This window comes from Schistocerca nitens, chromosome 1, assembly GCF_023898315.1.
Source record: "Schistocerca nitens isolate TAMUIC-IGC-003100 chromosome 1, iqSchNite1.1, whole genome shotgun sequence".
In the NCBI taxonomy this organism is placed as follows: Eukaryota; Metazoa; Arthropoda; class Insecta; order Orthoptera; family Acrididae; genus Schistocerca; species Schistocerca nitens.
In genome coordinates this window covers 1,239,619,859-1,239,647,788 of record NC_064614.1, presented here as the reverse complement: position 1 = coordinate 1,239,647,788, position 27,930 = coordinate 1,239,619,859, and the positions used below count along the sequence as shown (strand labels likewise).

The window sequence follows — 27,930 nt, the reverse complement described above, 5'->3', positions numbered from 1 at the left end:
TGGTAATAACAGCTATGTACAAATCTAGTATGTTACCTACAGACTAGTCATCTTTCACTAGTAGGCATAAAATAACTGATGCGCAGACAGTAGTTACACTCTCAGTGGGAGAGCAGGGAATGTACCACTTTCAGGTCTGACTCAGTTTCTTTAAAATTATTTCGTTTCATTTGTTTAACTGCCACAAGGTAACTTGCTTTCCTTATTGCCTCCCAAATTTTTCTGAGGGCATTACACCCATAATGCCACCTCCTGGCATAGTTAGGATACAATCTTTTTAATTCTATACATCCCATTTCACCGAAACGGTGCAAAGCAACAGAGGTGAAACGGAATTCATTTTGCAGAAGGACTGAGCATTTTCGTAATACTGCGACAGGCCAACTGTGCCTTTACTACTGAATGACTCGTTCGTATTGCAACACTCACAACTTACGTATTACTGTGTGATCTTCTTAGATGGGTTATGAAACGTCCCCTTAGAAAACTTAATGAATTACTATGCAGATAAACCTCTTACTATTTGATTTTCAAATAGCTGAGAAAACTGAACGTACTCAGACATTCACTAAAGTGACACACAATATTTTTAGCGCAACGCAATCTGACTTTCAATAATCCCTACAAAAGAATGGCCCTGACTAACAATAACCTATACCTTTCATGAATCACTTACCTCACAAAAATCTTCGTTACTCAAACTACTGCAATACAACGAGCGCCACTACTGCCAGCTAAATAAAAGATTCTAATTACTGAAGGCACTAACTGCTGATAGGCATAGTTAGCAAATGAAAGATTTTGATAGAGAACAAGCAATGTATTTACCTTCATAGTGTTCAAAAGTCATAATATATATATCAGTCCCTGATATCCAATATTATAAATTTACTCTTTCTGATGGACACACGTCCAGATCGTCCGCTCTCAAAATTCCGCCATCCCTCTCCCCACATCCACCACTGCTGGCGGCTCACCTCCAACTGCGCAACGCTACGCGCTGTTAACAGCCAACTGCCCAACACTACAATGACGAGTATTACTCCAACAATGCAAACCAACCACAGCCTTCACACAGCACAGTCAGTGATTTTCATATAGAGCGCTACGTGGCGTTACCAACATAAAAACCTAAACAGCCTACTTACAGGGTATCAGGAAGTTATTTAATTTCCTGAGATAGACTGCATTCGACTATTGTAGTATAGATGGGGCGCAAACGACGGCACTCTTCATGAGTGGTTAACAGGAAGTCAGGGCAGCAGTCAAATTAGTAAAGCTGAGCTGCTGTTGTCGGAGCCCTCTTGAATTTCCAGCGAACAATTCTTCGTTACTTTCGGTTAACGTTGGAGAGAAGCCAGCAACGCCAAATTTCGCAGAGAAGAACATTGTACTTCAAAGCACACACAAAAGCAGAAAAAGAACATGTGTAATAATGAAAATAATTCTTTAAATTTAAATAACAACTTCTGAAAGTAACAAGTGTCACACGTTTCTTGCTCCCAGAATGAATGTTTCACTCTATAGTAGATTGTATACTGTTTTTTAATTCCTTCGCAGAATAAAACTGTGTGTTGGATCAGGATTCGAAGTCGGAACATTGCCTTTCACGAGCAGTGCTCTTACTCACTAAACTGCCAGCCAGGCAGGTGTTACAGTATCTCCTACAACTTTGGGCGGAATCTCTTCCGCTTTCCAAACGTCACAGAACTTCTCCTGCATAGTCTGCTACACTGTCACATCTAGAAGAACGGTGTAGTAACAGCTTAGGTCGTTAAATCTTTGGCTCTGTAATGGAAAGCAAGCTGTTTCGAAAAGCAATGATTGGTATAGTATTGCAATATGACAGGAAGTTTAATACCAGTTCCTTACTTGTGAAAATGAAGAACTTAAGTTTCTCTGGCACGATCATTATGAATCATGTGTTGCACCTCAGCAATAGCACATATATAATGGAAAGGAAAGCGCTTAATAGCGTATAATAATGTGAGATGTTCCTCAAGAGTCTGTACTAGGACCACTGATTTCTCTCCACACATGTACAAAGATTCTTCTGCGCTCTGCCACTGCAGCTATTCCGCTATTGCGGCCGAGATTCTGACAACTGACCTGCTACCACGAAGGAAGAAAACAGCAAAAATCTTTGTGATGAGGTAGAATGTGAGATGTTCGTCGAGGATCGATACTACGGTCTCTGTTACTTTCCCTGCATTGATGCAGTATATGTTTTGTGCCTTGGCACTGCAGTGAGCACCCTTTCGCGGCTGAGGGTCTGATCTCTGACCTACTTGCGACATGGAGAAGGAACGAACAGCATAAGGCTGAATGGAGAGATATAATTTGTCATTTAAGAGTCAAGTCTAGGGTCTCTGTTAAATTCCTTGCAGTTGTACTGCACATTTTTTGTGGTCTATCACTGTAGTGACTACGTCTTTCCTGACGACTGACTCCCATGCCAAGAAGAAAGTGTGGTAAGCAAGATACATAATGTTTGTTGTTCCACACGAGTCGTTATTAGGACCAATGTAGTTTTGCCTGCACATATACGGAGCACGTCAATGAAATTAGCACCTTTCTGCTGCGGACTAACCTGCGAGGCTATGAAGGCGATGTAGCCGCAGAGGAGTGCGACGCAGAGCGAGGCGAGGTTCTTGCCCGACAGGTTGCGCAGCTCGGGCAGCGCCGCGAAGGCGGCCAGATGCAGCACCAGGAAGATGACGGAAACGCCGAGCCCTGCCAGCGTCACGTAGCCCATGTAGGGCCCGAACTTGGGCAAGTAGCGGCGGCCCACGGTGGCGCAGATCTCGAGCATGCCGTCCGGGTGCCGCAAGTACTCCGTCCTGGAGAACGTCAGCCCGTACAGGGGGACGGTTACCGAGCCGTTCTCGGGACCCAGTACGTACTCGCCCGGCTGCAGCACGAACTTGGGGCAGGTGAGGAACTCCTGCGAGAAGTTGGCGCGCAGGTCGGTGATGTAGCGCGGGCCGCCGGTGTGGTTGCCGGCGGCGTCTTCGGGGTGGTACCACTGGCTGTGGTTGAACGCCTCGGGGCCCAGCGTGCTGCCCTCCTCGTCCTTGAGCGTGTACGAGTGGTTGCCCCCGCCGCTGCCGGCCCAGTCGTCCTCCTCGCTGGAGTCTTCGACCTGTACGGCGATGCACTCGCCGTGGTAGTACTCGCGGTGGCCCGTGCACACCACGAACCGGCACTGCTGGAAGAACGGGTCGTACAGCTCGTTCTCAGACTCGCACGGACTCGTCAGACCCACCTGTCGACAAACGGAAACACAGTGTGATACGCTGCCTTTCGTGCTTAATACGACTGACTGCAATGTTTTGGTCGTCAGTCGGATGACTAGTCTGATTCAGCTCTGATCTATTCTGTACACATCTCTTCAGCTCTGCTAACTACGGGACATTATCCACTTGAGCTAGGTTACTGTACTTACGTCTTGATCTCCCTCTGCAGTATGCTCTCCCAAACTCCCCAAACACAATCTCTCCATCGCCAAGTTAACTACTCTCCGATGACTCAGAATGTATTGTAACCAAATGATACCTTTTTAAAATGGAGTTGTGACACAAATTTCTTTTCTCCCCAATTCGAATCGGTATACTTTCATTAGTTACCTGGTGTATCTGTCTACAGCGTTCTTCTGTAAGATCGCGTTTGAAAAGCTTGTATTTTGTTCAGAAATTTATAGTCTCTTTACTTCTGCCATCAGAAATATTTTGTGTTGGTGGTGCTCGCCTGCTTTAATCATCAACTAGATCGATTTACTTAAACGATCTGGTTAATGGTATTGACAACGGCATTAGACTGTTTGCCGATGATGCTGTAGTCTACAGGAAAGTAGTATCACACGAAAGTTGTGAACAAATCAATGAGGATTGAGGATTTGCAGAAAATAAATGCGTGGTGTAATGAATGTCAATTATCTATCAATATTCGTAAGTGTAACCTACCGCGTATAACAAGGCGAAAATCCCCATTAATGTATGAGTACAAAATAAATGCCCAGTCTTTGGAAGCGGTAACATCCGTCAAGTATCTGGGTGTAACTGTTCGATATGATCTCAAATGGAATGATCAGATTACACAAGTAGCGGGTAAGGCAAACTCTAGATTGCGGTTTATTGGCAGAATCCTGAAGCGATGCAGTCCTTCAACAAAGGAAATAGCTTACAATACGTTGGTTCGTCCAGTCTTAGTGTTGTGGATTGGCAAGACAGCCAACCCACTACGAGGAAGCCGAAAGGCACGCGTTTAAGCTCACGCAGGCTGGCGTGAGGTCTGGAACAGGACAAGGAATTGAGACTAGCAAAAAACGTACGTATCTTCTGGAATACTTAACTTTAATCCATAGTTGGTGAACATCGCTCTTGGCGGTACATTATTTTACAGCATCAATAGTAACTGGTAATGGCGCCTTACTAGGTCGTAGCAAATGACGTAGCTGAAGGCTATGCTAACTATCGTCTCGGCAAATGAGAGCGTAATTTGTCAGTGAACCATCGCTAGCAAAGTCGGCTGTACAAGTGGGGCGAGTGCTAGGAAGTCTCTCTAGACCTGCCGTGTGGCGGCGCTCGGTCTGCAATCACTGATAGTGGGGACACGCGGGTCCGACGTATACTAACGGAACGCGGCCGATTTAAAGGCTACCACCTAGCAAGTGTGGTGTCTGGCGGTGACACCACACTTAGAGTATTGTTCATCTGTATGGGGCCCTTATCAGTTGGGTCTGATTCAAGAGACTGAGAAGGTCCAAAGAAGAGCGGCAAGATCCGTGACTGGTACATTTAGCCATCGCGGGAGCGTTACAAATCTCATAGAAAGTTTGAAGTGGGACACACTTGCAGATAGACGGCGCGCTAAACGGAAGGGGCTGCTCACTAAATCCTGAAATCCGACCTTCGCCGAGAATGTAGAGCATATATTATTACCACCAACTTTCAAATCGCGCAACGATCACCATTCAAAGGTAAGGGAAATTAGAGCTCGTACTGAGGCGTTCAGACAATTGTTTATTCCCTCGCGCGATCCGCGTGAGGAACAAGGGGGGGGGGGGATATGACTTTGGCGAGAATTGTGCCCTCCGTCACACACCGCTTGGTGGCTAGCGGAGTATATATGTAGATGTAGATGTAGAATGAAGGTTAAAAATTACACTGTACAATACACAGCTTTACTACTTTAGTTTTATTAAAGAAGATCGATTTCGGTCATTAACCTGATCATCTTCTGGTCTCAAGAATATATTCAGCTACGGATTGTACAATTGCAATGCATAATGAAACTCTTAAAACGTTCCATAAATACAGCTGCCTGCTTGTGAGATTCATGTCTTGTAAACATAAACCACGCCTGTACCAGCTCTATTCCTTTTGGGTTCAAAGTATTACTGGGAAATTTTAAGAGTTCCATTGGACATTGCAATTGTGCACTGCATAGCTGAATACCTTTTTGGAGCCCGAATATTGTCGGATTCATGACCAAAATGAATCGTCTTTAACACAAAATAAAGAGTACGTCTGTGTATTACACTATGCAATTTTTAAACTTCTGACATTGTCAGTTATTTTCTTCTCCAACAGCAAAACTCCCCTAATATTTTCATTGCCTCACTTCCTAATCTAATTCCCTGTACACAGCCTGAGTTATTTAAATTCCATCCCTTTTATTTTAGTTTTGCTGTTGTTTATGTTATAATCTCTCTTCAAGATAGTATCCACTCCGCTCAATTGACCTTCCAAATTCTGCCTGTTACAGGAAGAATTAAAATATCGTTGACAAATGTTAAATCTTTTATTTTCTTCTCCGGAACTTTAATTCCCTTTCAAATCTCTTTTTGGTTTCCTTTCTTATTGGCGTATTACGTCCATGTAAGCGGTAGTCAAATAAAAAGGAGACAGCTTCGAAAAAAGTAAGTAGGCTATTTATTATTTCAAAAGTAACTGCCACATCTGTTCAGACATTTGCCCCAATGAAAGCCAAACTACGGAACCACGATTGTGTCCAGGCGACCGTTCGAAGCAAGTCGACGGTCACGAATGACTTCCTCCAGGGCTCCAAAAACATTTAAATCATATGGGGAGAGATCGGAACTTTAAGGAGGATGTGTAAAGGCTTTCCAGCGAAACTTCTGCAAAGTGCTCGACACAACAGGCACCCAAGCTCCGAGAAAGTCACGGTGACATTTTTCTGTGACTGCGAGAACCCACTCCTCATTAACTTTCTGGAACACAGCGCCATAGTTAACGCACTACGGCACGCGACACTTAACAAAACTAGAAGCGCGCCATTAAGTCCAAATGCTCAGGAATGTTGACGGACGTTATCATTCTGTTGTAGTATAATGACCGCCCGCGTGCTGCCAAAGTTGTTTCGATTGCGCTGCAGAAGTGTCGCTGAGAATACCGAAAGTTCCTCAATGTCTCTCCCCATCTGACTTCCATATTTTACGAGCTCTGCAGAAAGTCATTCGTGGTCATCGATTTGCTTCGGACGAAAAGGAGCACGCCTGAATACTACCATTGCTCCTTAGGCAGTTGCAAACATTCTTCTTCGAAGGCGTTGACCGTCTTGTCTCACAGTGGAATAAATGTATCAGCAGATATGGCGATTCATTTAGAAATAATGAATAGTTTACTTACTTTTTTCCATCTGTGGCGTTTTGATTTGACTTTCTCTTATACTGAAACACGGATAAGAAGAGAATCGTTTTTATTGTTCCTCTTTTGCAGATAATTTTGGGTTTAAACGGTTACTCTGTTCTCCATCGCGCATTACAATCCTCCAAGTTCTGTGGTCCATTATCAGCATTGGTTTCCTTCTTACAAAAAAGAAAAAAAAAGAAACTAAGTTAAGAAATTCGAAGGTTATTCCATCCTCTTCCTCTTAGTCTGTCCATGCTTCTTTTATCCCAGGTAGTTTCCCTCAACCATGCAAATTACGTAGCCGCGACGTCGAAGTACACACATCGAAAAACGTTTTGCACCATCTCTGTTCCGAGAGTTCCGGAACCTGTACAGAAAAATGGAATAGAGATCAACATAAACATCACTTCCGTCCTTTTTATTGCTCAAGAAAACCACACATTCATGTTGTACCACCATACAGCGAGACCTTCAGAGGTGGTGGTCCAAATTGCTGTACACGCCGGTACCTCTAATACTCAGTAGCACGTCCTCTTGCATTGATACAGGCCTGTATTCGTCGTGGCATACTATCCACAAGTTCGTCAAGGCACTGTTGGTCCAGATTGTCCCACTCCTCGACGGCGATTCGGGGTAGATCCCCCTGAAAGAAAGGAATGCTAGTTCTGCAAGGTCCACAGGAGAGCTTCTGTAAAGTTTGGAAGGTAGGAGACGAGGTCCTGGCAGAAGTAAAGCTGTGAGGAGGGGGCGTGAGTCGTGCTTGGGTAGCTCAGTTGGTAGAGAACTTGCCCGCGATAGGCAAAGGTTCCGAGTTCGATTCTCGGTCCGTCACAAAGTTTTAATCTGCCAGAAAGTTTCATATCAGCGCACACTCCGCTGTAGAGTGAAAATTTCATTCTAAATGACCGAATATTTTCCTTGGAACTTCAAAAAACTTCTTCAGCGACAAAGAGGACAGAGTGAGTTGCGATAAACCTTCTTGAAGAAGTTAGTCTGAATATCCAGTAAGTGACGCAGAAACTGAATTAATGAAATATGAATAAACTATTTAACATTTTGTCTTCCACAGGTGTAAAGCACTTTCTCTTGCGTTCTTGAATCGTAGGCGTTATGTATATGCTATAATTAAACTAAACTGAAAAAATACAGGAAATCCACTTGCAAGCACAGTGAATACCTCGTCAATCTGTCGTTACCTTTATGATTGCCCCATCACCTTTGTTTCTCGCATTCTTGATAGAAAGTTCGTACCCCCCTGCCCACCTGCCATGAATCACGCACCTAGCCGTCGGTGGGGAGGCTTGCGTGCCTCAGCGACAAAGATAGCCGTACCGTAGGTGCTACAACAACGAAGGATATCTGTTGAGAGGAGAGACAAACGTGTGGTTGCTGATCAGGGGCAGCAGATTTTTCAGTAGTTGCAGGGGTAACAGTCTGGATAATTGAGTGGTCTAGCCTTGTAACATCAACAAAAACGGCTTTGCTGTGCAGGTACTGCGAACGACTGAAAACAAGGGGAAACTACAGCCTGAATTTTTCCCGAGGGCATGCAGCCCTTCTGTATGGTTAAATGATGTGGTATCCTTTTGGGTAAAATGTTCCGGAGGTAAAATAATCCCCGATTCTGATCTCCAGGCGGAGACCACTCAAGAGGATGCCGTTATCAGGAGAAAGAAAACTGGCGTTTTACGGATCCGAGCGCGTAATGTCAGATCCATTAATCGGGCAATCAAGTTAGAAATTTTAAAATCGGAAATGGAGAGGTTAAAGTTAGATAGAGTGGGAATTAATAAAGTACGGTGGCAGGAGAAACAGGACTTCTGGTCACATGAATACAGGGTTATAAATACAAAATAAAGTAGTGGTAATGCAGGAGTATGTTTAATAATGAATGAAAGAATAGGAACGCGGATAAACTACTACAAACAGCATAGTGAACGCATTATTGTAGCCAAGGTAGACACGGAGCCCACACCCGCCACAGTAGTACAAGTTCCTATGCCAACTAGCTCCGCAGATGAGGAGGAAATTGAGGAAATGTATGATGCAACAAAAGAAATTATTCAGGTGGTTAAGGGAGACGAAAATTTAACAGTCATGATGGGGGACTAGAATTAGCAGGAAAAGAAAGAGAAGGAAAAGTATTAGGTGTATATGGACAGGGAGAGGAATGAAAGAGGAAGCCGCCTGGTAGAATTTTGCACAGAGCATATTTTAATCATACCTATCACTTGGTTTAAGAATCAGGAAAGAAGGTTGTATACGTGGAAGAGACCTGGAGGCAGGTTGATTACATAATAGTAAACAGAGATTTAGGAACAAGATTTTAAATTGCAAGAAGTTTTCAGGGGCAGATGTGGCAGGATTTTAAGGAGGTGAAACCTGGATATACTGAAAGAATTAGAGGTGCTAGAGTGTTTTAGAGCAAGCATTCGGGAACGATTGACAAGAAGGGGGGAAAGGAATACAGTAGTAGCAGAATGGGCAGCTTTGAGACATGAAATAGTGAAGGCAGCAGAGGATCAAGTAAGTAAAAAGACGAGGGCTAGCAGAAATCCTTGGGTAACATAGGAAGATGTCGAATCTAGTCGATAAAAGGAGGAAATATAAAAATGCAATAAATGAAGCAGGCGAAAGGCAGTGCAAACGTCTGAAAAATGAGATCAGCAGGAACAGCAAAATGGCTAAGGAGGAGTAGCTAGAGGACAAATGTAAGGATGTAGAAGCATATATCGCTAGAGGTAAGGTAGATGCTGTCTTTAGGAAAATTAGAGACCTTCGCAGAAAAGAAAACCACCTGTATGAATATCAAGAGCTCAGATGAAAAACCAGTCCTAAGCAAAGAAGAAAGCAGAAAAGTGGAAGGAGTATACAGAGGGTCTATACAAGGGAGATGCCCTTGAGAGCAACACTATAGAAATGGAAGAAGACTTAGAGGAAGATAAGAGAGATATGCATGAAGAATTTGAAAGAGCACTGAAAAATCTAAGTCGAAACAAGGCCCCGGGAATAGACAACGTTCCGTTAGAGCCACTGTTAGCCTTGGGAGAGCCAGCCATGACAAAACTCGGGCATCTGGTGAGCAAGATGTATGAGACAGGCGAAGTACCCTCAGACTTTAAGAAGGATACAATAACACCAATTCTAAAGAAAGTGCGTGCTGACAGGTGTGAAAATTACCGAACTGTCAGTTTAATAAATCACGGTGGCCAAATACTAACACGAATTCTTTACAGAAGAATGGAAAAACTGTTAGAAGCCGACCTCGGGGAAGATCAGTTTGCATTCCGGAGAAATGTAGGATCACGCGAAGCAATCCTGGCCCTACGATTTCTGGTAGAAGATAGGTTAATGAAAGGCAGACCTACATTTATATCATTTCTTGACTTAGAGAAAAATGGCTCTGAGCACTATGGGACTTAGAAGTCCCCTAGAACTTAGAACTACTTAAACCTAACTAAGGACATCACACACATCCATGCCCGAGGTAGGATTCGAACCTGCGACCGTAGCGGTCGCGCGGTTCCAGACTGTAGCGCCAGAACCGCTCGACCACATCGGCCGGCTACTTAGAGAAATCTTTTGACAATGTTGGCTCGAGTAATCTCTTTCAAATTCTAAAGGTGGCAAGGGTAAAATAAAAGGAGCGAAAGGCTATTTACAATTTGTAAAGAAAGCAGATGGCAGTTATAAGAGTCGAGGGGCAGGAGAGGGAAGGGAGTGAGACAGGGTTGTAGCCTGCTCACGATGTTCAAATGGTTCAAATGGCTCTGAGCAGTATGGGACTTAACATCTCAGGTCATCAGTCCCCTAGAACTACTTAAACCTAACTAACCTAAGGACGTCACACAATCCATGCCCGAGGCAGGATTCGAACCTGCGACTGTAGCAGTCCCGCGGTTCCGGACTCAAGCGCCTACAACCGCAGGGCCACCGCGGTCGGCGCTCACGATGTTATTCAATCTGTATATTGAGCGAGGAGTAAAGGAAACAAAAGAAAAATTTGGAGTAGGAATGAAAGACCAGGGAGAAGAAATAAAAACATTCACGTTTGCCGATGACACTGTAATTCTAGCAGAAGGACTTGGTAGAGCAACTGAACGCAATGGACAGTGTCTTGAAAAGGCGATATAAGATGAACATCAACAAAAGCAAAACGAGGATAATCGAATGTACTCGAATGAAATCAGATGATGCTGAGGGAATTAGATTAGGAAATGAGACAGTTAAAGTAGCTGATGAGTTTTTCTATTTGGGAAGCAAAATAACTGGTGATGGTCAGAGTTTCTGAAGAAGAGAAATTTTTAAATATCGGGCATAGGTTTAAGTGTCAGGAATCAGGAATTCCTTTCTGAAAGTATTTGTATGGAGTGTAGCCATGTACGGAAGTGAAACATGGACGATAAACAGTTTAGACAAGAAGAGAATAGAAGCTTTTTAAATGTGGTGCTACAGAAGAACGCTGAAGATTAGATGGGTATATCACGTAACTAATGAGGAGGTTCTGAACAGAATTGGGGAGAGAGAAATTTGTGATACAACTTGACTAGAAGAAGGGATCGATTGATAGGACGTATTCTGAGGCATCAAATCACCAGTGAGCCGTGCGTGGCTCGTGTTCGTGCCATTTCTTATTTTACATCTTGTTTTTATCGTACTGCCACGTCGTTATGTTAATTTTCAATTACTGGTGTCATTGAGTTGCTGCCTTGCCTGCCCGTGAGCGGCAGCAGCAGCGCTTATCGATATAGGCCCTGCCGTATTATCTTTGCTGGATTGCTATTACTTCCCGGTTGTCAGGTGTTGTGAGTTAGTTCGGACCTGGCAGTGTTCGAGTTGGCACGCGGCATTAAGTTCAGTCGGGGCGCGGCAGCAGTGAGTTTCGGACAGCCATGACTCGCCCGACGGTTGCCGACACACATGACGACTTTGGCTGGTAGTTCGTCGGTCGTCTTGCTAGACGACGTGTATTTGGCCGGCGATCGCTTATGGGTTGGTTGTGTGTGCTGACTCGTGATTCGTCCCTGTTATTGTACATTCACTGCCGTTAGAGTTGTCTAGTTCTTCGTGCAAGTGTTCGTGAAACTGTGTGTAGTTTGTGTGATTTTGACTGACAAGTTATTTTAAATGTGGTCAACGTACTGGCTCTGAGGAGTCGGTCGGTTGGTGTGGATCAGCCAGGAAATCTCCGCGCGGCGCAGTAGGCTGGGCCCGAAGGCGGTCTCTGCGCTTTGCCGGAGTGTGTGTTCCGATTGCTACGAGGTTCGTGGCTCACCGACGCAGGACATCAAAGTTGAGTGGTGATTTAATTACCGAAGCCAGACTGTTCACATTGTGCGGTTGGTTTTCATGGTTGGCTGTGTGGGGTATTCCCGCAAGTTACAGCGAGTGTTCGAGTTGGTGAAAGTTTGGCCACCATTCGGAGGAGTTTAACTGTGTTTTGGTTATTTGAAGTCCAAGTGCACCAGCGGAATTTTCTGACGTGTACGTTAACGTTCTGGTTAAATGCCCTGGCCGCTGACGTAAAATTCAGGCAGTTTCCTTTCCTCACGGCGCTGTCGCTGCCCAACACGTGTGTGTAGTTTTGACAGGTTATGCATACTTGGTTGTGGGTGGCTACGCCTTTTACGTTTTGGCTTTTGGAGTTCTTTGTGTACTGGTCGGATGGAAAGCAAGTCGTCTTGTCGGTGGGTCCGTTGACTGTCTCTTGGTTGGGTTGCCGGCGGATCAGATATAGTTGGGCCGACTACCTGTCTCCCCTAAGCGAACGTTAATATTTCAAGTGCAGACCGACCCCCGGAAACTTCTGAGCTCCGCTGGCTGAATTGCCTTTTCTTATTGGTGTTTGATTGAGTACTTTAATGGCTCACAGCCGATGGTTTGAATTTATATGCTTTTAGTTGTGTTTTAAATCATGGGTCTTCAGCCGTTTCAAAAATTAAAGAGGTTGTGCCTCTAAGCGATAAGATTGTGTGACATATTCAGTCGATAGTTAAGCTCGGAAATTTGTGTTGTAATGTTTGGGCAACTAAATAAAGTTTTATGTGTTCGAATGTAACTGACAGCCGCTCATTTTTGGCCCCTTTCCATAATTCCAACTACCTGTTCTGCCCTACCTATTGACCAGTCGTTTCAACCAATTTATTACTGGAGTGAAGCATGGGAGGGAGGGGTAAAAATCGCAGAAGGAGACCAAGAGATGAATACAGAAAGCAGATTCAGAAGGATGTAGGTTGCAAATAGTACTCGGAGATGAAGAGGCTTGCGCAGGATAGAATAGCATGTAGAGCTGCATCAAAGCAGTGTTTGGACTGAGGACCACAATAACATTAGTTTTGTGTAAATTAATTTCACTACACCAAAACATCTTCACCAGTTACCACCGCCCAATCCAACTCCTCCCACCCCTGCCACACAGCAAGCTTGGCGACCGTGTCAGGACACTCTGAGTGCGCTGAGGGGCTGTGGGAGTGCCCAGTCGCGGCAGGGTCCAGTCTCTGTCGGTACTCACCGGGTCGGAGCCGCCGAGGTCGAAGATGACGGCGAAGGCGCCGGGAGTGAAGTCCTTGTGGAAGAGGGAGCGCGTGACGGCCCGGCTGCACGCCAGGTACTGCACTGGTACATTGTTGCAGACGGCACAGTGCGGGTTGCGGTAGCCGTCGCTGCCGCGGAACACGTGCGCCGTGTACGCCTCGCAGCGCAGCCGGACCTGCCGGCACAGGACACACTGTCAGCACCTCGCACTCGTGGGACATGTGATCTACTGTAGCAACGTCAGCTGTATAAATGTTTTTCAATCACTCTCCGGCTTCAAGAAGTTTCACTTCATCTGAGACAATCGACTTAAATACGTCTCTTATTGTCACGCCTGTTATAACAACGTTTTCCACTCACTCTCTAGCGAGCAGTGTTTCCACTTACAGACTTGTTCAGTCTTACATGAATCATGAGTAGGGTTGACAACTTTCATAGAGGCAAATAACGTTTCTTATTTCAAGGTGAGGTAAATAAAAAGTGTATTCGTAAGAATTAAGTATTTTCAAAATTTATGTCTATTCACTTAGATAAGAATTTTTTTCATTTCTTGCATTAAATATCATTTTTTGCTGGTTTCAACAGTTATATAATTGGTGCTACATTTTACATTTATATTTACATAAAAAAAAGCACTCCATCTTCAGGCCACGAGTGGCCTACCGGGACCATCCGACCGCCGTGTCATCAGACGAGGAAGCGGATAAGAGGGGGCGTGGGGTCACTGCTCTCCCGGTCGTTATGATGGTATTCTTGACCGAAGCCGCTAGATTCGGTCGAGTAGCTCCTCAATTGGCATCACGGGGCCTGATGCACCCCGAAAAATGGCAACAGCGCATGGCGGCCTGGTGGGTCACCCATCCAAGTGACGACCACGCCCGATAGCGCTTAACTTCGGTAATCTCACGGGAACCGGTGTATCCACTGCGGCAAGGCCTTTGCCTTATATTTACATAAAGGTACAATTATTGTTTAACTGAAATTTATTTACCTAGTCATGGTTCATGTAAAACCGAAAAGGCTGAACAACTCTGTAAATGAAGACTCTGCTCCCTGGGGAAAGTGTGAAAAACATTGTATAATTGACGTAACTGTCAGAGATATGTGTAAGTGTCTCTATTCCTGCTAGTTTGTACCGATTGCTGACAATTCCCTCTCAATAAATGGTGAGATGACGTGAGCAGAAAGCAAACAGGATAAAAATGTTTTAAAATTGTTATGTGACTTAATCACACGCTTTTTAGCCATATACTGCTACTTGCAGCCAGTATTTTTCGGGAAAAGTGTTTATCATCATTGGTCAATTTTCTATGAATTTCTTTAATTAATATATTTTCAGAATACGAGCCACACTTGCGCATACTGTACATCGCGTTGAATTTGTCTTGAGGACCACTTTTTATCCAGTCATATGATGTCGCACATTTCCACGCCACTGAGAGTTTCGGTGGCTTGATCCAAACAGAAAGTTCACAGTTAAGATTCATAAACATGGACGAAAAACTGAACTAAAAGCGTTTTATTGGCACTCGGTAAAAAAAGGACACTGAAACGGTGGAAACGGTGATGACAGACGATAACAGAGTACAGTCAACCATAAAGATTTACCGACACCAAAACGACTGATTGTTTCTGTTCAGAAGTGAATGCGCCGGAGGAGGGCGGGGGAGGGGGGGGGGGAGGGATTTCAGGCTAGTCCAGTTATCTGTCTCAGTGATGCAGAGCGGGTGTGAACTTCGTTACACGCTGCTTATACTTTACAATGTGGCCTAGATGTACGTTTAAGTTGGAATTCGGAGTACCATTGTGTGAAACACTATAGCTGTTACTTTTTACAGGCCGTGAAATGTAAACAGCTTTGTGGGCATGGATGTGATTTGTATGTACACAGTCAGTGATGTGATTTGCTGTACAAAATATTTACCTTTCACACATATAAATGGCTGAATAAGTATGTAAAGGTTAGATTCAAATGATTTTTTAATTAATAGACATCATCACACCTTTTCAGTAAAATGGAATGCAAACTGTCGCTAAAATTTGGCAATTTCATCTTCACGTAACACTAAGGGAATTTTTATGCTAAATTTGGTACCTGCAGCGATGGAGCAAGTTAATTAATTACATAAAATTGTATCTGGGACCACTTAATCCACAGAAACATATTCATCAGTTTAAAATGATGTAAAGAAGAATTAGTCTATTAAGTACATTACTAAACGGACGTATACTGTACTTATTTTAGTTTTGGCGTTCCATCTGAGATGCTTTCACGTAGCCCTGGGGGTAGGGCATCCTCAAGGAGTACGCATTCCCCAAATGTACGCCACCGCCTTAGTCCAACAAATGAAAGTACCACAGACTAGTTTCACCCAGAAGAATGAATGTACAGCTCTGTCAATTAAATCTCCTACCAGTGGTTTCAGTTGAAAGAACAGATACGTATTTCAACTGACAGAAAAGTGGCGATTACTTTCACTTGAAAAGAAAAATGAATAGATCAGTCAGTGTGCAAAACTACAAAGGACTGTTTCGATTCTTTTCGTTCAGTTCTCCCACAGATTGGTTTACTCGAAAGAAATGGGCGAATAATTCAACCTATACGTAAAACAACAACCGAATGAGTCGACAGCTTTTCGAAAATGTACTGAATGCATAGTTTTCAATCGGTTGTTCCCATCGCTAGCACACCTGGCCTGAGCCGAGCAGAACACGGCGAGAGGTTCGTGTGCCAACTGAACTCCTCTCACTTCTTCCCTCCTTGCTGCTGACCCTATACAAACCGTGCCCCAGAGCAAGACAAACCACTGAATGATGAACCATTCCGTTTGGGACGGGCGCAGTTGTAACTGGTCTTGACAGAGAGCCACCTGTAGGGGTTCTATATTCATTAATTAACAAATTGAGGAGGAAAACAGTTAGCGTTAAAATATTCATACATTAAAACAACGAACTTTCACACTGTCGAGAACACCCTTCAGAAAAGTGCAGATGCAGTGATGAATTGAGTGCAGAGAACCCTAACTGAGACACTGACCTGGTATTGTTGGTACGTTACTAAACAAGTAGTGGTTACAGAATGACGGACAACGGGCCACTACTCCAGAAGCAAAATTAGCTTCTTCGCTGTAGACGCTGTTGTGAATATCTTTCTTTATAAACCAGGTGGATCATTGCACTCATGAGAGTTCGATCGTGACGAGAAGCGATGGAGGTTGCCATGTCTTATTGTGGGGTTGCGATGTCTTCTTACCACATGGCAATGTCGAAGGTGTCTTGCAGCACCCAGTCTGCTCCTACAGCGCTTTTACTCGGAACAGTTACTCGCGCCGCTTTAAAATGGTGGTGCTTCATTGCGGGTGTCATTACATTTCTCTGTGCAAGGCGATGAACAACAGCCGGCCGTGGTGGCCGAGCGGTTCTAGGCGCTTCAGTCCGGCACCGTGCGACTGCTACGGTCGCAGGTTCGAACCCTGCCTCGGGCATGGATGTGTGTGATGTCCTTAGGTTAGTTCGGTTTAATTAGTTCGAAGTTCTAGGCGACTGATGACCTCAGATGTTGAGTCCCATAGTGCTCAGAGCCATTTGAACCATTTGATGAACGCAGTACTATTACGAGACTAGGCGGCAAGTGCTTGGAGCCGAATGTGAAAACCATGGCGTCTTTCGAACATGCAACCGCTAATGCCCGAACAAGGAGAATGGGGCTGAGGAAACCGTGTCGCAGAGTTTGATGGCTTCGAAGTGACTGGTACTTCAAAAAATAGGTCCCCTACCAACTGCTGAGAAAGGCAGCGGCAAAGTCCTACCCGTTGGGACACAGAAAGCAGGTAATACTTCTGTTTCTCAAAAGTTTCCCATTCTGCTTATGTGGCCGCCGACGCGAAGGAAGTCGTTTTCTGTATCAGGGCGCCTCATTGAACAAGAAAAAGCGGAATCTAACGATTATCGCTATTCTGAAAAGAATTGCTAATTTCTTTCGTGAAGGGCGTATCGCTGATTTCGGGGTGGTATTCTACAGTATGGAAGGAATCTGGCTCTGATTGTCTCTTTACTCTGATTTTTCTTTGGGGGGGGGGGGGGGATCTGCATGTGAAGTAGTAAATACATCGGAAAAAAAATTTAAAAGTATTACATCAGGGGATCAACACTACTTTGGAATATGTATCCAAATATAATTAATCGGAGCCTTTTTCTTTGTTATTTAACCGAGCGCTTGTATTAGTGTCTCGGCACGCGACGAAGCTGACTTGTGTTGTAGTATCATAGGATGTAATACTTCGCTCCAGGCGTGCACCGTGTAAACAGGTGGATCCTCAAGTGGCCCCCAGTAATAGTGGTTTGCCACTGAATATTTTGAACAAACGGCTCCGGACCGTGGGATCTGGGTAAAGCAAAGACTGTGGTCTGAGGTGTTGGGTCGTGTACCACTTTCGTTTGAGGTGTTCATGCTACAGGGCCACGATGAAGTGCCTTGGCAGTCAGCACGGAGGTCACACATGAAACTATCCAGAATGGGCGTTTTCTCGTATAAATAAAGTGTGCAGTAGAGAATGTGAGAGCCACCTACACAATGACTTGTCCAATGCATTGGAGAAATCTTGCCGAAGGGAAACTTACGGTAACTCGCTGGGCCACCTCCACAATGACTAGCCCAATGCGGTGGAGAAATCTTGCCGAAGGGAAGCCGGCGGTAAGTCCCTGGGGCTGTCTTTCTAAGTATCGGGCGCACGTGGGAATCGCCAGAGTACGAGTTCTCTTCGGGAACGCGATGTTTGAGTCTGTATCTGCTTTGAGTGCGCCTTACAACAGAATCTATACCTGACCATGATGTAATCCAGCTGAAATCTTCTCATGTCTCCAGGCCTATTCCAAGTATGCCTCCTGCTCTTGTGATTTTTGAACAGTATTTTCGCTGTGATTACCCGAAATTTATTCCGGAAATCAATTTGTCTTTCTCCTCTGTCACTTCCACTACCTATCCCATACTCTTCCGTAGCTTCGTATTCTATTTTTTCCCTGTTACAGAGTTCCAATTACTCATCATTATTAGATTTCATCTTCCTTTACTCCAATATCGTCACATACTTTTTTCTCTGCCTCGTGATGGCTGGGTGTTGTGTGATGTCCTTAGGTTAGTTAGGTTTAAGTAGTTTTAAGTTTTAGGGGACTGATGACCATAGATGTTAAGTCCCATAGTGCTCAGGGCCATTTGAACCTCACATACTTTCTTTATCTCTTCATCGTCTGATTTTGACGTCAACACGTATATCTGTACTATTGTTTTTTTTATGCTGTCGATTCTGATGAGAACAGCTTTATCAAGTGTTCACAATAACTCACTCGTTACCCTATCTCCCTACACAAGAGGTATCCTACTCTCGCTATACCTCTTTCTGCTAACGTTGATATTTCCCTGTATTCCTCTGATCACAAATCCATACCTTCTTTCAATTCACTTCACTGGCTCGCTCTGTATCTAGACCGAGCCTCTACATTTTTCCCTTTTCAGATTTTGTAGCTTTGGCACCAGATTCACACTTCCGACAGCCCACACTGTAGTGTATTAACCCTTCGTTGTTTATTCAATATTTTTCTCTTGGCTACCTTCCAGTTGGAAATCCTCCTCCCCGCCCCCCCCCCCTCCCCCTCTGGAGATCCGAATGGCGGAATAATCCAGGATTTTTTACCAGCGGTGAAGCCATAAAGACATTATTTCAGTTACAGGCCACATTATGTGTCTTTAATGCACTGGTTTCCATTTCCTTCTTCATGTTCATAACATTGATCGTCCCTGATTCTTCCGTCTTTTAGAGTTCTCATCCGAAGGATGCCCTAAACCCCTGTCCACTGCTCCGGCGTCTCATTCTTGATGCCGGAAGCTGATTTTTACTCAGCATCTTAGCAGTGTCTGGTATCGAACGTGGAAACTAGGGCGTTTTTGATTGCTACGCCTACAACACAGATATCCTAGGATTCGCCGTCAGTGCGCACAGTGTACAAACAACACTGCCAAACTATGACGCACTGCCATTGCAGTTGGTGGAAAGTGTATTGTATACAGTCACATTCTTTCCACTCCAGATTTCACTTTACCTAATTAATTATGGAGTGCATGTAAAGATCGATTGTCACTGCCGTCACGGAACAGAAAGTCAAAACATTACACAATGCATTTCAAATGGCGGCATTCACGCTGGTCATCAACGGAATGTAACGACACCGTGCAGGATTCTTGGTAAGAAAGTTCTGACGTTGGCATTCTTCCGGCGACGCTGGTGTCGTCTGCTAACGTTGCAAGTTAATCTGTTCCTCCTGCGCTTACTCACATTGCAGTAGTGTATTTTGTATTTTTTGTCTTCCTTATATTCTGAGAAGCTTGCATGAGAACCTTGATATATTTCCTATCAATGGTCTTCCAGAAAAGGAGCCACATAATTATCTAACAGTGAAAATTATTTAGATTCTACTGCCGGCCGGGGTGGCCGAGCGGTTCTAGGCTCTACAGCCTGGAACCGCGCGACCGCTACGGTCGCAGGTTCGCATCCTGCCTCGGGCATGGATGTGTGTGATGTCCTTAGGTTAGTTAGGTTTAAGTAGTTCTAAGTTCTAGGGGACTGATGACCTTAGAAGTTAAGTCCCATAGTGCTCAGAGCCATTTGAACCATTTAGATTCTACTATAACGCACAAAGGAAAAGTCTATACTGTGTATCAATGAGAAAGTAGACTGACGCATTATTTTTCATTAAAAATCATTTTAACAATAAATTTTTCTGCTCACTTGTAGGAGAAAATGACATATTTTACGTCATTTTATGCTTGGGTAGAAAACAGAACATAAATAATAAAGTAAATAGGTGCTATATACTGCCTTTTGAATACTTCTTGATTTATTTACATCTGTATAAACTTACCATTCTATCTTCGTCAAGTACAATCGTTGTGAATTGTGTTTTGCACATTAATAAACATTACTGTATGTGAGGTTCAGATGGCTCTAAGCACTATGGAACTTAGCATCTGAGGTCATCAGTCCCCTAGACTTAGAACTACTTAAATCTAACTAACCTAAGGACATCACACACATCCATGCCCGAGACAGGATTCGAACCTGCAACCGTAGCAGCAGCACGGTTCCGGACTGAAACGCCTAGAACCGCTCGCTCACAGCGACCGGCTGTATGTGAGGGGTCCATTTGTACGTGGAGTCCGGTTTTGTAATATAATTCATGAAAAATGACCTGAAACGGTTGTCATATGTAGATGAGATAGTACCTTTGACACCACAGAACCACAGATGTTGTGGCAGAATCGATTGTAAGTAGGAGCGCGCATGATTCTAAGCCAAATGGAAGTACCCTTTGATTAGCGAATTTGCGAGTATCAAAATATGTGACATAAATGGCCGTATCTTTTGATTGCAGTGATTTAGAAGGTTAAATTTTTTACACTGCCAAGGGACCGTAGGCATTAATATGTGGTATAAATTTTAGCTCGATACATCTAGCTGTTCCTGCAAAACAGGGTTTTTAGCAGTGGGCTGACAGACAGAGAGATAAACAGAGGGGCAAACAAAGTGATTCTATAAGGGTTTCGTTTTTGCTGGGTGAGGTACGGAACGCTAAAATGAAGTGGTAAATAAAAACTAAATTTTAATTAATGTTTAAATAATGTAATCACCATTGACCATTCAGGATCCTTTAAATTTTGTCAGTACTGTATAGTTCTTAGTACATAAATATAATTTATTTGAATGTATATAACTGGTGTAACTTACTACCTCTGTAGACGGCACACGATATATACAGGTGGTCCATTGATCGTGACCGGGCCAAATATCTCACGAAATAAGCATCAAACGAAAAAACTACAAAGAACGAAACTTGTCTAGCTTGAAGGGGGAAAACAAGATGGCGCTATGGTTGGCCCGCTAGATGGCGCTGCCATAGGTCAGACGGATATCAACTGCGTTTTTTAAAACAGGAACCCCCATTTTTTATTACATATTCGTGCAGTACGTAAACAAATATGAATGTTTTAGTTGGACCACTTTTTTCGCTTTGTGATAGATGACGCTGTGATAGTCCCAAACATATGGCTCACAATATTAGACGAACAGTTGGTAATAGGTAGGTTTTTTAAATTAAAACCCAGAACGTAGGTATGTTTCAACATTTTATTTCGGTTGTTCCAATGTGTAACATGTACCTATGTGAACTTATCATTTCTGAGAACGCATGCTGTTACAGCGTGATTATCTGTACTGTAATAAAAATGGGGGTTCCTATTTTTAAAAAAAGACTCAGTTGATATCCGTTTGACCTATGGTAGCGCCATCTAGTGGGCAAACCATAGCGCCATCTGATTTCCCGCTTCAAGCTAGACTAGTTTCTTTCTTTGTAGTTTTTTTCGTTTGATGCTTATTTAGTGAGATATTTGGCCAAGTCACGATCAATGGACCACCCTGCATAAACATGCAAAATACTGAAAATTAAATTATGGTTGTCCAGCAGTTGGGACCGTGCACCGTTCCAGTTATACAGCGATACAGGCGTGGGGACGTACCTCGGCGTTGGTCCAGTTGACGGCGCACGCGCGCACGATGTCCGGGTCGCAGCGGCGCACCAGGTGGGCGGCGGCGTCGGGCAGGTAGGGGTCGACGTCGCACGGCTGGAAGCCGGCGTCCGTCAGGTTGAGCCCCCAGCGCGACGACGCCTCGTCGAAGGCGACGCACGACGCCGCCGCCGACGACGACAGGTTGGCCTGCTGCTGCAGCAGCCCGCTGCACTCGAGGTGCGCGTTCCACACCACCACGTCCTGCGGGGAACAGGCGGACGCGGGCGTGGTCAGGGCGCGTACCGGGGCAGCTGCCACTAGTTGCCGTGACACGGCAGATAGTGGCTAATATTTATAACAGCAATCCTCCTCCATGCGATACGTAGTGGCTTGCGAATAATGCATGTAAGTGTGGATGAACAGTCTCCCAGAGAATAATGGGACATGGGGACAGGAGAGAGAAGCATTGTGGCAGCTGAATCGAAAAGCTAATGAGCGTGTAAAATGTCAACCTTGTCTTTGGTGTGACTCTTCAAGAAGAACGCCAGTAACGCTCCAACCCAGATTCTTTAAAGAATCGAGTTGCTATATAGAGGGTGTCTCACATAAGAGCCGTCAGGCGCATCTTATCTGACGTTTCAGCAGATATTTACAATTTCAATATTGCATTATGTACCTGCAGTCGACCCACATAAATAGTCCTTATCAAGTCATTCATGCGACGTTTAGTGCCGAAGAAACAAAATGTTTCTTAAAGAGGAATTTTACGTGCCAGATTAGTCTTCAGAGATACTCGCTTTATCGATGTGTATTAATAGGGACTGTAAAACTCGAAAAATAAACAGCAGTTCTGCAATGACTGGCAAGGAGAACACGGAAAGTGCAATAACCCGATTTTCCAGAAACTTCGCTCAGTTGAAGAGACAATATAAGCGAATATGTCTCTCTTTTTACGCATAGACACTCGACCGTTTCTGAGAAAAGTTATAGAAGTAATTTAAATGTCTTTAAGCACGTGCTCGGCTCAGCCCAATTGGTGGCACAGGGGTTAGCATCGCGACCTGTCAATTTGCGTCCCGTGTTCTGTCCTCATTAGTGTTTTTATTTACTTTGTTATTGTTGTTGTTGTGGCCTTCAGTCCTGAGACTGGTTTGATGCAGCTCTCCATGCTACTCTATCCTGTGCAAGCTTCTTCATCTCCCAGTACCTACTCCAACCTACATCCTTCTGAATCTGTTTAGTGTATTCATCACTTGGTCTCCCTCTACGATTTTTACCCTCCACACTGCCCTCCAATACTAAATTGGTGATCCCTTGATGCCTCAGAACATGTCCTACCAACCGATCCCTTCTTCTGGTCAAGTTGTGCCACAAACTTCTCCCCAATCCTATTCAATACCTCCTCATTAGTTATGTGATCTACGCATCTAATCTTCAGCATTCTTCTGTAGCACCACATTTCGAAAGCTTCTATTCTCTTCCTGTCCGAACTATTTATCGTCCATGTTTCACTTCCATACAAGGCCACACTCCATACAAATACTTTCAGAAACGACTTCCTGACACTTAAATCTATACTCGATGTTAACAAATTTCTCTTCTTCAGAAATGCTTTCCTTGCCATTGCCAGTCTACATTTTATATCCTCTCTACTTCGACCATCATCAGTTATTTTGCTCCTCAAATAGCAAAACTCCTTTACTACTTTAAGGTTCTCATTTCCTAATCTAATTCCCTCAGCATCACCCGAGTTAATTCGACTACATTCCATTATCCTTGTTTTGCTTTTGTTGATGTTCATCTTATATCCTCCTTTCAAGACGCTATCCATTCCATTCAACTGCTCTTCCAAGTCCTTTGCTGTCTCTGACAGAATTACAATGTCATCGGCGAACCTCAAAGTTTTTATTTCTTCTCCATGGATTTTAATACCTACTCCGAATTTTTCTTTTGTTTCCTTTACTGCTTGCTCAATATACAGATTGAACAACATCGGGGAGAGGCTACAACCCTGTCTTACTCCCTTCCCAACAACTGCTTCCCTTTCATGTCCCTCGACTCTTATAACTGCCATCTGGTTTCTGTACAAATTGTAAATACCCTTTCGCTCCCTGTATTTTACCCCTGCCACCTTTAGAGTTTGAAAGAGAGTATTCCAGTCAACATTGTCAAAAGCTTCCTCTAAGTCTACAAATGCTAGAAACGTAGGTTTGCCTTTTCTTAATCTTTGTTCTAAGATAAGTCGTAAGGTCAGTATTGCCTCACGTGTTCCAGTATTTCTACGGAATCCAAACTGATCTTCCCCGAGGTCGGCTTCTACTAGTTTTTCCATTCGTCTGTAAAGAATTAGTGTTAGTATTTTGCCGCTGTGGCTTATTAAACTGATTGTTCGGTAATTTTCACATCTGTCAACACCTGCTTTATTTGGGATTGGAATTATTGTATTCTTCTTGAAGTCTGAGGGTATTTCGCCTGTTTCATACATCTTGCTCACCAGATGGTAGAGTTTTGTCAGGACTGGCTCTCCCAAGGCCGTCAGTAGTTCCAATGGAATGTTGTCTACTCCTGGGGCCTTGTTCCGACTCAGGTCTTTCAGTGCTCTGTCAAGCTCTTCACGCAGTATCGTATCTCCCATTTCATCTTCATCTACATCCTCTTCCATTTCCATAATATTGTCCTCAAGTACATCGTCCTTGTATAGACCTTCTATATACTCCTTCCACCTTTCTGCTTTCCCTTCTTTGCTTAGAACTGGGTTTCCATCTGAGCTCTTGATGTTCATACAAGTGGTTCTCTTATCTCCAAAGGTCTCTTTAATTTTCCTGTAGGCAGTATCTATCTTACCCCTAGTGAGATAAGCCTCTACATCCTTACATTTGTCCTCTAGCCATCCCTGCTTAGCCATTTTGCACTTCCTGTCGATCTCATTTTTGAGACGTTTGTATTCCTTTTTGCCTGCTTCATTTACTGCATTTTTATATTTTATCCTTTCATCAATTAAATTCAATATTTCTTATGTTACCCAAGGATTTCTTCTAGCCCTCGTCTTTTTACCTACTTGATCCTCTGCTGCCTTCACTACTTCATCCCTCAAAGCTACCCATTCTTCTTCTACTGTATTTCTTTCCCCCATTCCTGTCAATTGTTCCCTATGCTCTCCCTGAAACTCTGTACAACCTCTGGTTCCTTCAGTTTATCCAGGTCCCATCTCCTTAAATTCCCACCTTTTTGCAGTTTCTTCAGTTTTAATCTACAGGTCATAACCAATAGATTGTGGCCAGAGTCCACATCTGTCCCTGGAAATGTCTTACAATTTAAAACCTGGTTCCTAAATCTCTGTCTTACCATTATATAATCTATCTGATACCTTTTAGTATCTCCAGGGTTCTTCCATGCATACAACCTTCTTTCATGATTCTTAAACCAAGTGTTAGCTAAGATTAAGTTGTGCTCTCTGCCAAATTCTACCAGGCGGCTTCCTCTTTCATTTCTTAGCCCCAATCCATGTTCACCTACTACGTTTCCTTCTATCCCTTTTCCTACTACCAAATTCCAGTCACCCATGACTATTAAATTTTCGTCTCCCTTCACTACCTGAATAATTTCTTTTATCTCATCATACATTTCATCAAGTTCTTCATCATCTGCAGAGCTAGTTGGCATATAAACTTGTACTACTGTAGTAGGCGTGGGCTTCGTGTCTATCTTCGCCACAATAATGCGTTCACTATGCTGTTTGTAGTAGCTTACCCGCACTCCTATCTTTTTATTCATTATTAAACCTATTCCTGCATCACCCCTATTTGATTTTGTATTTATAACGCTATATTCACCTGACCAAAAGTCTTGTTCCTCCTGCCACCGAACTTCACTAATTCCCACTATATCTAACTTTAACCTATCCATTTCCCTTTTTAAATTTTCTAACCTACCTGCCCGAATAAGGGATCTGACATTCCACGCTCCGATCCGTAGAACGCCAGTTTTCTTTCTCCTGATAACCACGTCCTCTTGAGTAGTCCCTGCCCGGAGATCTGAATGGGGGACTATTTTACCTCCGAAATATTTTACCCAAGAGGACGCCATAATCATTTAATCATACAGTAAAGCTGCATGCCCTAGGGAAAAATTACGGCCGTAGTTTCCCCTTGCTTTCAGCCGTTCGCAGTACCAGCACAGCAAGGCCGTTTTGGTTATTGTTACAAGGTCAGATCAGTCAATCATCCAGACTGTTGCCCTTGCAACTACTGAAAAGGCTGCTGCCCCTCTTCAGGAACCACACGTTTGTCTGGCCTCTCAACAGATACCCCTCCGTTGTGGTTGCACCTACGGTACAGCTATCTGTATCGCTGAGGCACACAAGCCTCCCCACCAACGGCAAGGTCCATGGTTCATGGGGGGAGGTTATTTATAGAATTTATAGAATTTATTTATAGAATAAAGTTATTTACTTTAATCAATTTAATTTTTTCATATGTCTATCCATGTCCGTAGATGGTTACTAATGAATGTTTATTATCAACTTAGGAGATTCAAGAACGTTATATTAATTGTAAAATTACAACTGGGTTTCATAATAGCTGTCATATACACTACTGGCCATTAAAATTGCTACACCACGACGATGACGTGCTACAGAGGCGAAGTTTAACCTACAGGAAGAAGATGCTGTGATATGCAATGATTCGCTTTTCAGAGCATTCACACAAGGTTGGCGCCGGTGGCGACACCTACAACGTCCTGACATGAGGAAAGTTTCCAGCCGATTTCTCAGACACAACAGCAGTTGACCGGCGTTGCCTGGTGAAACGTTGTTGTAATACCTCGTGTAAGGAGGAGAAATGCGTACCATCACGTTTCCTACTTTGATAAATGTCGGATTGTAGCCTATCGCGATTGCAGTTTATCGTATCGCGACATTGCTGGTCGAGATCAAATGACTGTTAGCAGAATATGGAATCGGTGGGTTCAGGAGGATAATACGGAACGCCATGCTGAATCCCAACGGCCTCGTATCACTAGCAGTCGAGATGACAGGCATCTTATCTGTATGGATGTAACGGATCGTGCAGCCACGTCTCGATCACTGAGTCAACAGATGGGGACGTTTGCAAGACAACAACCATCTGCACGAACAGTTCGACGACGTTTGCAGCAGCATGGACTATCAGCTCGGAGACCGTGGCTGCGGTTACCCTTGACGCTGCATCACAGACAGGAGCGCCTGCGATGGTGTACTCACCGAGGAACTGGGTGCACGAATGGAAAAACGTCATTTTTTCGGATGAATCCAGGTTCTGTTTACAGCATCATGATGGTCGCATCCGTGTTTGGCGACATCGCGGTGAACGCACATTGGAATCGTGTATTCGTCATCGCCATAATGGCTCGTCACAATACGCCAGTCACTACTCTTGATGAACTGTGATATTGTGTTGAAGTTGCCTGGGCAGCTGTACCTGTTCACGCCATTCAAGTTCTGTTTGACTCAATACCCAGACGCATCAAAGCCGTTATTACGGCCGGAAGTGGTTGTTCTGGGTAATGATTCTCAGGATCTATGCACCCAAATTGCGTGAAAATGTAATCACATGTCAGTTCTAGTATAATATATTTGTCCAATGAATACCCGTTTATCATCAGCATTTCTTGTTGGTGTAGCAATTTTAATGGCCAGTAGTGTATTTATTATGTAATATACTTGCGTATGGTATTTTCATGCGTTACAGTATTTTTAAATTCTCATGTTGTTATATTTCATTCTTAGTTGTTACATTTTTTTCTATTGTTTATTCTTCGTGAAGATTTGGTGCATTCCCTTGCAGGAGACCTATCACAGAAATATTTTAACATCGAAATTCGGAACAGCGCGAGCATCGCGGCGAGGCAGGTTTACTGCACTGACATGTCTTCGTAAGAATCTCACTCTAGGAACAAACGTCGTTAACATTGCTGAAGATTTCACGCATTGACAATAATTTCGCGACAAACAAAGAGTAACAAATCGCTTTTCTGAAAACTGGCGCATGCAGTTGGTTATGAATGAAGATATGCTACAGGAATATCACCGCAAAAAGTTTCAAACAATTTTTCCATTCATTTATTGTTTTTATTTTTTAATATTCATTCACCAAACATAAAATTAGAGGACGAGTAAGGACAACGCTACTTCATTATACACGAGGA

The 27,930-nt window shown here is 43.8% G+C and overlaps 1 protein-coding gene across 1 annotated transcript in view; it reads right to left on the bottom strand.

Annotated features, from left to right (window-relative positions):
- LOC126233794 (uncharacterized) overlaps positions 1-27,930 on the bottom strand; it is a 455,553-nt gene that overhangs the window by 13,391 nt on the left and 414,232 nt on the right. The window contains exons 5-7 of the mRNA XM_049942885.1: positions 21,754-22,005; positions 13,165-13,362; positions 2,591-3,265 (exon numbers count right to left, since the gene is read on the bottom strand). Coding sequence (XP_049798842.1) covers positions 2,591-3,265; positions 13,165-13,362; positions 21,754-22,005 — 1,125 coding nt within the window. The remainder of the gene's footprint in view (positions 1-2,590; positions 3,266-13,164; positions 13,363-21,753; positions 22,006-27,930) is intronic.